The following is a 14,577-nucleotide window of genomic DNA, read 5'->3' as shown; positions in this document are numbered from 1 at the left end:
GGTTGGGTCGAGTGGAGATGCAACTCCAACTTGTGTGTGAAGTGTGAGTTCCTGCAATTAAGCGCAGAATGAGTCGAGAGTGCGACTCCTCCTTGTGTGTGAGTTCTTGCTATTAAACTCGGATCAAGTAGAAATCTAACTTCTCTTTTGTGTGAGTTTCTGCTATTAAGTCTGAGTTGTCGTTATTTTAAAGTGGAGACGTGGTCTTCTTTGCGAGTGAGCTCCTATTATTAAGCCAAGTTTTTGTGTTGTCTTGACGTTAGTACCATCTCGGTTTTTCATTATTGTTGCCGGATGAACCAGCTTCCTATTTGATTTTAATCTGTTTGCACACACTAGCATTCTTCTCGTCCGTGTTAACATTGGATAGAATGTCTTCTTCGGTTTACAATCAATATCGCTATTTCTTAAAGTAAAGGCTTACAAGCTGAAGTTTTGAGATGTTGTTTGCTTCTACGTGGGATCAATTGTTAGGTTCTTCTAACAACTTGTTAATACTTTTATAGTTCTTCTTGTTCATCTCTTGAAATTATATTTACATATTTAGCAAAAAAAAATCCCAGATGAAGAGAGGAGAGAATGGAAGCTCTTAGAAACGATCAAGTGAAGCACTTGGAAAGTAGAATGATGAAGACCAAAAACTCATAAATATATTGTGAGGAAATGAATGAAAAAAATGGAGATGATGATGATAAATCGTTATACTATTGTACATAGCTGAGGAAATTGCAGTATTATTGATGGAAGACACTGGAAAATATGGATTTAGAATGAATATGATATATATATATATATATGGTGAAATTGTTACAAAGCTTTTTTGGTGAAAAAATGATCTTAATTAGTTAATAGACTATATATAAGGTCAATTTTATCAAATAACTCTTTTTCAGTTTTGATATTTTAAAAACTTTTTTTTTTTTAATTTTAAAATTTTTAATATTTATTTTTTGATATTTAAAACCACATCCATAAAATTCAATCTTACCTCTAAATTCTAAATCAAGATTTCTTAATTTAAAAAATATAAATGCATATTTTACTCTTTAATAAAATATTTTTTTTAGTCATTTTTTTCCTTGAAAATTATTTTTGTAAAAATAAACTAAAAGACTGTCTAATGGAATTTTTCTATATTTATATTTATTATAATGAAGAAAGTTTTATCAGTATAAAAACTCTAGTCCTTTTTCACTTATCATTGTAATTTAAAATTCTTCTCTGCTTGGTTTCTTAATCACCAATCTCTGAGGCTCAGCTCTTTTCAAAAAGAAAAATAGAACTTAAAATAGAATTGCAAGTAACCAAAGTTCTTAAAAGAAAGTTTGCAACAATGAACACAAGTTTTGCTTCTCTGTGTTTGCATCTTCACCTGGTGACTCTAAAAGCCTAAATAAACAGACAAAAACGATAAACCAAAAGAGTCAAAGAGGAGTCATGTCAATACACAAGCAACATAGTTAATCAAACCGTTAACACAAGGGGTGGACATTTTAATACCTTGACCTGTTCCAGTAGATTTTTGGCACGCTCGTTGGTTTTGAAGTGATCACGAACAGGCTGAGATAGATATACAGGCAGTGTGATAAGAAGCATATCATTCATATATATAGAACTCATAACTCAAACATCAAAAGAAAGATTGAAAGTTGCTTTGCTTTTGTTTAGTCGAGGGAAGTACTTACTTGCAGCATTATATTCAATGCTTTCACCAAGGCTTTCTTAAGATCTTCAGGAGCCAACTCGCCGCTCTCGTAGTCAGCACAAATATCTTCAAAGCTTTTGAAGGTCCTGACAGTTGGAAGAATTTCAAAGATCAGTCTGTGATGTAGAGACTGAAAAATTGCATCCAAGAGTTTAATAGATACTCACTTGTTACCGCCATCAAATTCAACCTTGAACTCATTGAATCGAGGTAGAACTAAGTATTTGACGTATTCAAGACATGGATTGCCTTCCACGGTTCTTGGTGGGCAATAAGCTTGGCTGATCTTCTCACTAACATCAGCCTAGAAGACAAAAGGATCATTACACAAGTCAGTTTACCTACAAAAGAAGAAAAAAAAATCTTCTCTCTCTTGTAAGTTCTGTAACTACAAATTTACCTCCTCATCTTCCATAAATATGGCAGATGATGGATTACTTTTGGACATCTTCTCTTGTCCTTGTTGAAGACCAGGAAGCATATCTGCAAAGCCATTAAACAACAGTAAAAATATGAGAACACAACACAGTGGAGAGAGAGAGAGACAAATGCAAAGAAACATACGGTGGGACAAGATGATGGGTTTGTTCTTTCTCTTAATGTCATCACAGTATTCTCTTGCTAACATGTTTACTTTCCTCTGATCCATCCCCAGCTGGCAAATATCAGCCTAACAAAGTCAAACAATAAGCATCAATACCAATCATAGAAGCATGCTCACATATATATGAACCAAGCATGCATATTAAAACTACCTCCAGTAAGAAAATATCCGCACACTGCATACAAGGGTAAAGAATTTGCGCTGCACTCAGCACCTCTGTCTCACTACGTCCCATGATCTGCCCACACCTGTAAGGAAAAGGAAACATATCCTTACTCAGATCCATTGTCTTTGCATAACTACATGAACAACGCATTAGTTAGTTACCTCAAGATTCGACGGAGGTTGTTTCTGCGAGCAATGTCCATCACAAGAGGCCAATACTTACCGCCTCTACCATTAATTTCGTCTGAAGCCCAAAGAAACCCTACTTTGTCGGTGTTCATACCACCAGCTTGCCAAATCTCCTTGAAGTATTCTCCAACCACTTTTATTCTCTCCAAGTCACCTCCCAACTTGTTGTTCAGCTGAGCAAACCAATCTGCAATCCAAATTTTCACGTGGCAGCCAGCTGACGTCAGCTTGTTCACATTGGTGACTTTCATCACTCCCTGTTAAGAAAAATACCAAATCGAAATAAGTTACACAAACGTTCTCATGCAATCAAAGCATGCTGTCGAATTGTATATGACTGTAAATTTTCAGAGAGGCTTAAAATTTGAGAGAAATTTTGCATAAATCATGACGTAAAATCTATAAAAGCATGAGGTAAGCATAACAGAATGATAACTAACCTGGGCAATGTGCATCCTTCCCGATGGTTCAAATCCATCATAGCAGATCGGAGTGGGCTTCTTGGCTAACAGGTTCTTTAGTTCATCCTCTTGTATGCACTCCTCGCCAATACTCCTCACTATATTGTATTTTTTCTCGACCTCCTCGCTCATCCTGAATCAATAGAATGCTAATCAACTAAAAATATCCAAAATATAATAGCACAACCCAAATATTGGCCACCTTGAACTAAAGTATGAGCTTTGTTTTACTGAGTTGTCTATCTAAAATTACCAAAACTAGTAAAAATCAAATAAAGAAAATCTATCTCCAAATTCCAAATCGGATACCCAAAAAAAAAAAGAAAACAAAAAGCAAAAATCAGATGAGAAAAAAATAGAACACCCCCAAGTTATCCATCTTCTCAGACACTAAGCAACAAACCATTTAAAAAAAAAAGAAAAAAAATGAATGGGAGATGCAGAAGAAACCACTACAAGATTACTCACTGTAAGCCGGCAGCTGAAGATACTGGGTTTGGTGCGTTGATGGAAAGAGCCTCCATCTCCTTGGATAGAGCCGTTCTAGCAGAGCAAGACAAAAAATTCCACGAAATTACACCAAAATTAGGTTTTAAAAAGTGTCAAATATAGGATAAGTTTCTGAAATATTGACATCCAAGTATATGCTTCTGGCTCTGTAACTTATATGTACCTGGTGATTTTGTAGCCCTACAATAACAAACCAAAAAGAAGAGAGAAATTCAGAGGCTGCGTATGAAAGTCCAAGCAACGGTGATATAAGTAAAACTGGTGAGACCTGAAACATTACTGGAAATATATTTTTCTTACCTTGACCTGTTTTAGCAGATTCTTGGCACGACTATTGGTTTTGAAATGATCACGGACAGGCTGCAATATGGACAAAACAGTTTATAACAGTTCAAAAACTCAAAATAAAGACCTAAAGAAGGTAGCTTTCTACGTTCCACGACGATTCAGTTGCATATATACAAATGTTTGCTAATACTATAACCGTATTGTTTCTACAGAAGGAAATACTCACTTGCAGTATCTTATTCAATGCTTTCGACAGAGCGTCCTTCAGATCCTTAGGGTGCAAGTCACTGCTCTCATAGTCAGTGACAATGTCTTCAAAGCTTTTGTAGGTCCTGACAATTAAAAGAATTTCATTTCAAAGGTTAGTGGGGCTTACAATGCTAGATAAGACACCAAAGGAAATATATAATTCCAGAGATTACACCCAGAAACCGATCACGAAACTCACTTTTTACCGCCATACTTCTCGTCTCGCTCTACTGTGAATTCACCGAACCAGGGTAGAATGATGTATCTGACGTATTCCACGCATGGGTTACCTTCCACAATCTCCGGAGGGCAGTAAGCTTTCTTTATCTTCACATTAACTTCAGCCTGGAAGCGAAAGTCATTATTAAACACCACTCAATAACTACATGACTTCTCTGAATTTTAAACTTAGTGTAGAACTAGGTGCTTTACCTCCTCATCTTCCATGAAGATGGCAGATGAAGGATCACTTTTAGACATCTTTGTCTGCCCTTGTTGAAGACCAGAAATCATATCTGCGAACCGTTACAACTAGAGATCATAAGAAGTAGACTTGAAAGGATACTACATAAAAACAGATATCGAACAGAAAAAGAGAAACTTACGGTGAGACAAGATGACAGGTTTGCTTCCTCTCTGAGTGTCATCACAATAGTCTCTTGCCAGCAGATTGACTGATTCCTGATCCATCCCAAGCTGGCAAATATCAGCCTGCAGAGGTTAAGAAAACGTTTCAGCAACAAATATAGAAAGACCATATTAGATGGATCAGAGAAAGGATTATACAAGGGAGAAACTTATTACAAAAATACAGAAAAAAGTACCTCAAGGAAAAGGGTATCCGCACATTGCATACACACGTACAGAATGTGAGCTGCACTCAGCTCCTCGGTCTCACTATGACCCATAATAGGCATACACCTGACAGGACCAGAAACATATTAATGAAAGTCCATTATCATCATCATCATCATTGACATAAGTGTATACAAGAAATGTGTGTATGTATATACCGTTTTATTTTGGCGAGACTGTTTCTGCAGGCAATGTCCATGACAAGAGGCCAGTACTCATCTCCCCTAGCATTAATCTCTTCGGATGACCACAGAAACTCCACATTCTCACTGTTCATCCCGGCGGCCAGAAAGATCTCCTTGAAATATTCTCCAACCACTCTGATTTTCTTCAAATCACCTCCCAGCTTGTTGTTCATGTACGCAAACCAATCTGCAATCCAGATCTTCACTCGGCAACCAGCAGAAGTCAATTTGTTCACACTCATGATCTTCATCAGTCCCTGCAGCAGAAGAAGCTTAGAGTATGAAACAAGCATATGAAAAAAAAAAGGTAAATGTATAAACCCACCAACCTGAGCGATATGCATCCTTCCAGACGGTTCAAAACCGTCGTAGCAAACAGGAGCAGCCTTGTTAGCCAGAAGATCTCTCAGCTCATCATCATGTGTGCATTGCTCGCCAACACTTTTAACTAGGTTGAATCTTTCCTCGCTTATCCTGGATCAATAAACCGCAACAAGATAAGGCTAAAGGACGCGTCTTTATCCCTAAATTTACTATGCAAGAAGCTAGGTAAAATATACACAACTTACTGTATTACGGAAGCCTGAGTTGGTGGTGCATTGTCGGAAGAAGCCTCCATCTCTAACGACACAGCTGTTACTGAAAATCAAATCACATAGACTCTTTTGAACTTTATGCTGAGAAAAGTAACACCTTATCCAATCTCTATTCTAAATATTTGACTATCCTATATCTTCTTTTACTTCCTCACACATCAGCTCATTGTCACCACCAACACATAAACATTTATGCAAAGTTCGTAGCTTTAGATTATAACTCGATCTGGGTTTTGTGCTTAATCAATCTGGGGCGTTGACTAATAAAAAATCAGGAGTCCTAATGAAGAATCCTTAACTATAATAAGCTAACGGAGAAACGAACGAAATCTGGGGAAGCAAACGAACACATAAAGTTAATCGAATAGGTGAGACGAGAGAAACTGACCTCCCTGCGATTGATTCTCGTAAACAGAGCAAAAAACTGTGACCCCTTTGGGCTTAAAAGAAGAAAAACAGAAACCCGGTTTACTAGGTTTAGTCGTTTAAAGACTGGTTTTAGTCGAACCAACCAATTTTCTTTTAGTCACGATTCATTTGATCAAACCGGTCAAGAACCGGAAACTTTCTAACTTATTGAGAGACTGTTTGGTTTTGGTTTGGCTTAAGAGATGGAGTTTATTCTCGGACATCCTTATGGAAAAAAACTATTCTCTTCATCCTCTCTGTGTTCTCAACATCCCTTTGTCTTTACAAAACCTAAACTAACTTTCCATTTATTTATTACTAGATTTCGACCCGCACAACCATGTGAATTAATGGTAAGTAAAGAAAATCAAATGTTTAGAATTAAAATAATAGGATTATATTTAATAAAGAATCAAATAATAATAAGGAATCAAATATCAGTTTGTTAACCAATTCGATTTTATAGGTTGTGACTTCTTTTTTAATATATAAGATTTTATACATGTATTATATAGTTTGCTAATGTTAACCCGTCTACCAATGTATTAGTTTTTATTTTTGAACATAAATATTTTATACTTACAAAAATAAAATATATAAAACATATAAATTTATCAATTTAATACAATTTTATTATATTTATCTTAACATAATAGTTTTCTTTAAATATGATTGATTGATTATATAATAGGTAAAATATGATATAATATGATATAATAATATTTTTTAAACTAATTTCGAAATTAGTAAAAATATTTAAATATATTTTTGAAAATGAAGATCTTGTAAAAAAATCTTTAAAAACAGATTGTTAAAACAATTTAAATAAATATATGTATATTCAAAATGAAAAGATATCAAAAGATATTGTGATTAAAGTATTTTAAAGTTTATATATAATATTAGTCTTAGTAAATAATTTCATAAATTTTCTAAGTGATGGTCCAAATTAAAAAATCACACATAAAAAAAAGTCATGACTTCTGTTTTAATATAATAGACTAGATACTGACCCACCCTTTCAAAGGGCGGGTATATTTTTTGTTTTAATTTTTTAAAAGAAATTTAATGTTATATTTGTATTTTTTGTAATTATATTTGTGTTTTTCTTTGTAGTCATATCTGTATATTATTTGTGTATATTTTTTTAGAAAAATATTAGTAAAAGTTTTGATAGTTGTATTGAATTTGTGATGTTATATAATTATAAATTTGTACCCAGTGTTTTGAAACCCAATCTGTACCAGCAGTTGAACCGATAAGTCCGGTGATTCGGTATATAATCTGATTTGAATTTTAGAAAAAATTATTATTTACTAATCCAGTAAAACTCACGAAAACCCGCTAAAACCCGTAACCCGGCTATCAGTTGAACTAATACGTAAGTTTTAGTTATTAACCTTTTTTCATTTTTAGTTATACTATTATAATATGTTTGTATTCTAATTAGGAAGTTAGATTCTGACTCGCCTTTTTAAGGGATTGATATATTTTTTGTTTTACATATCTTATTTAGAAATTTAATTTGTATATTTATGGTTTTCTTTGTAATCATATTTGGGTAAATTTTTTTTTTAAAAAAATGTTAATAAGATGTTTGATAATTGTATTAAATTGGTGATGTTGCATGATTAAACATTTGTACCATAGCCATTTTATACATTACTTTGTAATTTATTTTAAAAAGTTATTAATTTTTTTAAAAAATAACAAAATTAAAACAATTTTGTTTAATAAACAAATAGTAATTAAATAGATAAAATTATATGTTTTCATTAAGTTTTCGTGATATATAATGAAAATAACGTTATTATGATACATAATAATTTGTCATGTAATTAAAAATATGTTTTTAAAATTTTGAACGAATGTAAATGGAAAGACACACTTTAGTTATGTCATCTTATTCCATTTTTTTTATATTACACGTAATTTCAGCTTGTTTCAAATTTAAGTTCGTTCTTATTATTGTATATGGTTTCAAATCACGAAACTTTTTTCAAACCATATACCTAGTTGGTTGTTATTATAGTATATGGTTTTTTGGTTATGACTCAAGCACGTAGAAATATAACATATATAATTAATAATTTGAGATGATGGAGGAATATATAATGATCGGAGTGAAAGTAGGAACAGTTTTTTTTTAAACATAACTGTCGTCTTATATAAGAATTATTAAAGAAGTGGCTTCCTATAATTGTGGGAAAAAAACAGAGTAAATAAATGAAAAGTAATACCAATTATGTAAAAGGTTTTATATTGGTTGGTAAAATATTCTAAATCGTTAGATATATAGGTAGTTTAGTTGGTCAATTTTTCATTTCTCGTTTTACCCCTAATGAGCTTTTAAATATTAGGCAAATCCATAATGGCATGAAAAGTAATATTCCAGGAAAATGTAGGGGTAAATCCAAAAAAAGGATCCTGATTTAATAGTATTGATATCTCATCCACCTCATTAATACATTTACTTCTTCAATTAAATAAATCACACATCCCCATAGACCACAAGACAACCTTAACCAATCATGATCCACATATCTTCATCTCTCCAACAGGTTCCCTCTTCTCCCGTACAGATTTTCTTCTTCTCCATTCTCCATAGCGATTTTGTAAGTTCTAAAACAGGTATTTAATTTAAGTCCGTTTTTGATGAAATTATTTTAAGAAACATCGTGTAAATGTAGAGTATATCATGATTAGTGTTCAAAATATATGATTTCGTGGAAAAATGGAGATTTTATAAACGGTTTTGAATACTGTGTTATTTGATTTTAGGTATATTTTATGTACTTTTCTGATGAAATGTTTTTAAAAATATCATTTAAATGTAGTGTATATGATGGGTAATGTTAAAAATGTAAGATTTCATGAAAATGTGGAGATATTATGGACGACTATGAACACTGTGTTTATGAATTTCAGGTATATTTTATGTGTTTTTGATGAAATTATTACTGGAATATTATTTAAAATAAGTGTATAACTCGGCTTGTGTAGAAAAGTAATTGTTGATGAAAATTAATAGAGATTTAAAAGGAAGATTTTGAAAACTATGTTTATGGGTTTTGGATGGAGATATATATTTACGTACGTTTTTGATGATTTTTCTTTGTGTAATTTCATCAAGATAAGTATATATCACTACAAAAAGTCCACATTGATAGCACGTTTTACCGAACTGCTGCCGAAAATGAATTTGAAATTTTGGTATTATATAATGGCATTAGATAAATGCCATAAAAGAGTTTTAAGTAAGCGGGAACTAATTCCGCCCATACTTGAATAAAAATTAGGCAATCGCCAAATAGATATTTTTTCCCCTCGGTGTAATAACACTTTTGATACTTAACTTAGAAAAAAAATTATTTTCTACAGACTTGAAAAAAAAATCTCACGCTCTCTCAAAACAGAAACCCTATCAAAACACCATACTCTACCTCTTCCTTTTTATCCTCAGCCGCATAATAATGAGATTGACAAGAGGAGGATGACCGAAGTTATGAACGGATACAAGTTGAGTTGGGTCGGATTGAGGAAGAAACCGGATGACTTGAGTTTGTCTCGCCGTAGTTCTGGGTTAGGGCTCGAAATCACTAGTGGCTGGAGTGAGGGTTTGTGATGGAGTTCGATACGGCATCAGATCTACATGTATTCACCTTTGTTGGTATTAGTTTTCAAATTAGGGTTTTAGTTTGTAGAAGCTATGGCACTTCCATTACTTTGCAGCAGGAGTCTTGGGAGTGAGGAGAGCGGTGAGGCGGAGATGAGCAGCGGTGTTGAGGAGACATAGCTTAACTTGTACTTCCATGGAGTTTTTGTGTTCGTGCTCGAGGGAAAAGAGAAAGGAGAAGATTAGATTTGGTTCAGAGACGAGGGAGGAGATGGAGTAAGCTTTTCGTGTTCTGCCATGTGACCATGTCCATGTTCGTACAGTAAAGAGATTCACTCAAACTCGGTTTTGAGGGTAATAGGATCCAGCAAGGATGATAATTCAACCAAGTCCAAGAAGACAAAGAAAGTCCAGTTAGATCCTTAAGGTTTGAGCTTTTTGCTTTCTCCTCGCTTTGTTCCTCATGAAGTCCCCAACTTTATCGTGTTATGTCTATAAACTGTTCATCTTTTGTGTTCGTGCTAGTCCCAAGGGATTCCAAGTACACATTTATTCAAGACTCTGATGATTAGATTCAAGGTTCTTCTGCTAAAGGTGTCAACTTTCTGCCTTGGTTGTTCACATTGTGTCTTGTTTGCTTTAACTCTTGCCTTATTGGATATAGGTAAGAAGGGAACCAAGGCTAGGAAAAGTTCTCTGTCTAAAGAGTCTCAGCCACTTTAGCTTAAGAGTTAGTACATCTTCTACTTTCTCTACTAATGCCCTTTGGCCCTTGCTATATATGTTGTGATTTTGTTTGATGGTGTTTGAAGAGTTTTCGGAGATTGCAAAGTGCTTAATGGATTGTGAAGCTTTTGAGATTCTACAAGGAATCAAGGAACAATTGGCTGTGCTATCTGAAGATCATAAATTAAAGCTTATTTTGTAAGTAAACATTCACGACATTGTGTTCTCTGTTTCCATGCGGGAAAGGTCTTTGGATTCACTAACGTGTAATTTGTTTTTCAGGACTTTCGACAGAGGACTGGAGTATGCGAAGGATGGTCTTTGATACATGAATCCTCAGTCTGTTAGACATATTCTTGAGTATTCTTTTGCAGCTGTCTTCATTTATCTTTGATGCAGATTATTGATATTCTCATATGTGATTCTGTTATGTGTTTATAACTTAACGAGTATGATATCAGGCCTCTGAAAAAAGCATGGTGTCTCTGAAAGCGAGGTACTTAACTTAACCAAAGAGCTTCAGTTCAGACGACTGGACTAGTATCGTTGCTAATGAGAAAGAAGAGTGGAAATCTGATACACTCTGTGATCTTTATGAGACGCTTACTATCTGAATCTGCTTCTACGGGAGATGCCGCTGTGCCCTTTGTCGGGGCATCTTCGGCGGAAGACTGAGTGCGCTTGCGTTTAACCGTAGAGGTTGTCGTGATCTGTCTTAATTTATGTTCCGCTAAGAAACAAAGTCGCGACTGTTTTTGACAACCCCAGATTGCTGCGATTCCAGTTCTGGTTGGAAATTTGACGCCCATGTGATAAGTTGAAGGAACAGCCTTCATGGCGTTTAGCCATGGAGTTCCCATGACCGCGTTGTAAATAGTTGGGCTATCTACCACTGCGAAGTCAACTATCTTGGTGACGTTTTTTGCCAGGACGGGTAGCTGGACGGATCCTAGGGTCATGGATGTTTGTCCGGAGAAACCCGTAAGCGATTTCGGTACCGGGTGATTTCCCCGAGCTCGATGTTCATCCTATTAAGGGTGTCACGGAAAATTATGTTGATCGTGCTTCCGGTGTCGATGAGTATCCTTGCGACCTCGAGATCTCTTATTATGAGATCTACGACTAAGAGGTCACAGTGAGGCTGGTCGATTCCGCCGGCTTCTTCTTCCGTGAACGTCACCGAACCATTCCGACCATCTCGAGGAGGAGACCGTGTGGGGTACTTCGCACTCGACTCGGCTTTTGGTTGGTAGTCTTTGATGGCCGAGACCGAGTTCTTGCAGTACTGTGATCCTCCGATGATCATGTTTACCCTTCTGCGGTTATTATCGTTCCCCCTGTCATCCGGTATCCTCTCGCGTTTATCTCCTACCTGATTTTCCGCGGGAGGGTTTTTATCGGGTTTTGGCGGACGGTCGGTGTTGAGGATTAGATCATTGACGCTGGTTACTCCAGAGAGTTCTCCAACAAGCAGCTTCGCGGCCAGCCTTGCCCCCAGGACTTTACAGTTAGTCGTGGAGTGACCCTCGGTCTGATGAAACTCGCAATAGACGTTTTTGTCGTAACTCTGGTTGCAGTTCCACGTATTCCCCGAAGTTCTGCCTTGCTCCGGGTTGATCACGTAGTTGTACGCGCCTTGGAGTTCTTCTCCCTCGTGATGGACGTACTTGTCGTTACGAGAGGTCTTCTTCCTTGATTTTGGATCCGCGTCTTTCGAAGGGTTCTTTGTCGGCTTATGTTTTTGCGACAGGACTTTCGTCTCTTCTTCGATTATTATGTAGTCCGAGGCTTTGTGGAGGGCGTCCTGGATCGTGCGAGGTTTTTTGAGAGTTATCCACTTTCTGAACTTCGACTTGTACCATAGTGCTTTTCTAAGCGCGTTAGTAGCGACTTTGTTGCTGATTCTGCTGACCTTTGACATGATCAGTTTGAACCGGCTCATGAATTCTCGGAGGGGCTCGTCCTCTCCCTGGGCTAGGCTCCAGCGATCGACATCGGAAGTTTCTCTATCTATGAACATAGAGTACATAAGGAGGAATTCCGATGCGAGCTGGCGAAAGCTTCCGATGGAGTTTTGCTTTAATCGAACGAAAGACTCGAGCGCCGCCCCTTCAAGATTTTCGACGAACAGGCGGCAGTAGCCAGCGTCTTTCTCGCCCTCTTTGAGTGTAGCTCTTCCCATAGTGATATGGAATGCTTGGAGTTGCGCTTTAGGGTCGGTTGTACCGTTATAGATCAATATTTTGAGCTTCCCCGGATTAGACACCTTGGTTTTGGAGATGCGTGCAGTGAAAGGCGTTTTACGAGTCCCCTCGAGTAGCCTATCGATTTCTGGGGCAGCACTCGTGGCGTGGTGAATCTGCGATTTCACGGCCCTTACTTCCGCAGCGGTTTTGGTGATGTAATCGCGGAGATCGCGGATATCCGGATTCTCTTCAGCGGTCTTTCGAGCTTGTCGGCGTTCGCGGCGAGTATTCTCAGTTTGCCTTTCGGCTAGTTCTTCCTGTTCGACCCAATAGAGGTTTTCCTCTTCTTCCGTCATGGGTTTGTCGAACGGAGAATTCTCCCGAGCTGACTGGATGCGGGTTCTTCTTGGATGGACGTCGGCTTCTTCCTCGAAGTAATCTCTGGGCTCCAAGTCGATGCGCTCGACTTCATCCACCTCGGTGTCCTTTTCGGACGCGGAGGATTTTTTGAGTTGCTCTTCTCGACAAGAGATGTTTCGCTAGGGTTTTGTCCGTAAAGACGTTCCTGCGAAGTTCCAGGCCTATCGCGTGGGGTTGCGAACTCAAGTCTTTTCCACGGAGCTTCATAACTCCGCGAGGGAGGACTGCGCAGGTCCTTGCCGTTAGGGTTTGAACCTGTTTGGTTAAGGTTCCCACGAGTTTATCCTGCTCTTTCGACCTCTTCTCGTAGGCGGAAAGCATCTTTTTGAACTCGTCGAGCGTCGCGGCGTTAGTAGGTGCGTTGGCCGCGGTTACATCCGCTGTTGGAGTGTTCAAAGCGTCCTTGTTTGCTCCGTTGAGAGGAGTTTGCAAGTTTGTTGTATCGTCAATAATCATGTCTGGTCGAGCGTGTGCTGGTTGTGAGTAAGATTGATCCGTAACCCCCCTCCTTCTAGCGCCAAACTGTGGGAACCGAAATTCGCACCGTCAATAAATCGTATAAATTAGAAAACTAGGAAAATCCTAATTTTCCAGAGGTCCCGGATATCTGAGAAACCACACGCCAAACAATCAGAACACGAAAATAAAACTAGAATAATAAGAAATCGTAAAAAAGTGCGAAAGAAGAATTTATTCCGAATCTGCGTATGAGCGTTACAACAAGGTAAGAACGCTTTGGCTAGGAGAGCTGTCGGCGAGATTCCTCGTCTAATACCCGAAGGCGGCTAAACCCTAATTGAGTCGCAGCTCGAAATAACAAAAAACAGAAAAAAATCCTAAAATCGCTTCAAGTGCTAAGTCTGCTCTGAAAAAGTCTCTCCATATGCCTCTCGCCTTGAGCTCCTTATATACTCCCTCCTAAGTCGGTTTACGCCTTCCTCTTTTGCCATTAAGCCGTCATAGTCCGAAAAATGGAGATATTCCATTTTTCCGATCTTCATGATTATCTGTGGAAACTATCCATTTATCTGCAGAAACTGATGTTTATCCTCCAAGCATAATCTGTTGCAAGGTTTATGGGATTTTAAGAAATCGTAAGTGAGCCTCGAATCAAGTTTAGGACCATTTGAGCCGTCTTTTGGTTTGAGACGTTCTTTACGATTTCTCTGATAAAGTTAATTTTCCGCGGTTTCATCGTAAACTAAGCTGATGCTCCCATTTGATCGAGAATTCAAGAAATGTATAGCCGTGGCTTGCGGAGGTTTGTTATAAGGATAGTCGAGAGTGCATAGTTTTACGTCATTTCAGAAGACTTTGGACGTTTCGGAAAATGGTTGATGCACGTATGCTCGATCGCTATAGCAACCGAGCTCTTGTTCGTGACTCGGACGCCATTGCGACCAAGTTTGTGCCG

The 14,577-nt window shown here is 37.2% G+C and overlaps 2 protein-coding genes and 1 pseudogene across 2 annotated transcripts; 1 reads left to right on the top strand and 2 right to left on the bottom strand.

The window, feature by feature from the left end:
* Positions 1 to 1,170: 1,170 nt before the first annotated feature.
* Positions 1,171 to 6,242, bottom strand: LOC108805122 (tyrosine--tRNA ligase 2, cytoplasmic). The gene is made up of 21 exons (XM_018577090.2): positions 6,196 to 6,242; positions 5,781 to 5,850; positions 5,541 to 5,685; positions 5,185 to 5,468; positions 4,996 to 5,092; positions 4,777 to 4,882; positions 4,604 to 4,686; positions 4,371 to 4,516; positions 4,149 to 4,254; positions 3,935 to 3,994; positions 3,798 to 3,814; positions 3,593 to 3,667; positions 3,104 to 3,257; positions 2,637 to 2,920; positions 2,461 to 2,557; positions 2,270 to 2,375; positions 2,106 to 2,188; positions 1,873 to 2,009; positions 1,686 to 1,791; positions 1,501 to 1,560; positions 1,171 to 1,389 (listed from the first exon to the last, which is right to left on the bottom strand). The coding sequence occupies exons 2-21, from the start codon at positions 5,828 to 5,830 to the stop codon at positions 1,369 to 1,371; spliced, it is 2,217 nt and encodes a 738-aa protein (XP_018432592.1). The 5' UTR covers positions 5,831 to 5,850; positions 6,196 to 6,242; the 3' UTR covers positions 1,171 to 1,368.
* Positions 6,243 to 10,027: 3,785 nt separating this feature from the next.
* LOC108858358 (DNA-directed RNA polymerases IV and V subunit 4-like) lies at positions 10,028 to 10,951 on the top strand (annotated as a pseudogene).
* Positions 10,952 to 11,512: 561 nt separating this feature from the next.
* LOC108858356 (uncharacterized) lies at positions 11,513 to 13,099 on the bottom strand. The gene has a single exon (XM_018632299.2). The coding sequence runs from the start codon at positions 13,097 to 13,099 to the stop codon at positions 11,513 to 11,515; it is 1,587 nt and encodes a 528-aa protein (XP_018487801.2).
* Positions 13,100 to 14,577: the final 1,478 nt, after the last annotated feature.

The sequence above is a fragment of the Raphanus sativus genome, chromosome 5, assembly GCF_000801105.2.
Source record: "Raphanus sativus cultivar WK10039 chromosome 5, ASM80110v3, whole genome shotgun sequence".
Taxonomy (NCBI): domain Eukaryota; kingdom Viridiplantae; phylum Streptophyta; class Magnoliopsida; order Brassicales; family Brassicaceae; genus Raphanus; species Raphanus sativus.
Note: the sequence above shows the minus strand (reverse complement) of the source record. Positions and strands in the feature narration are given on the sequence as shown.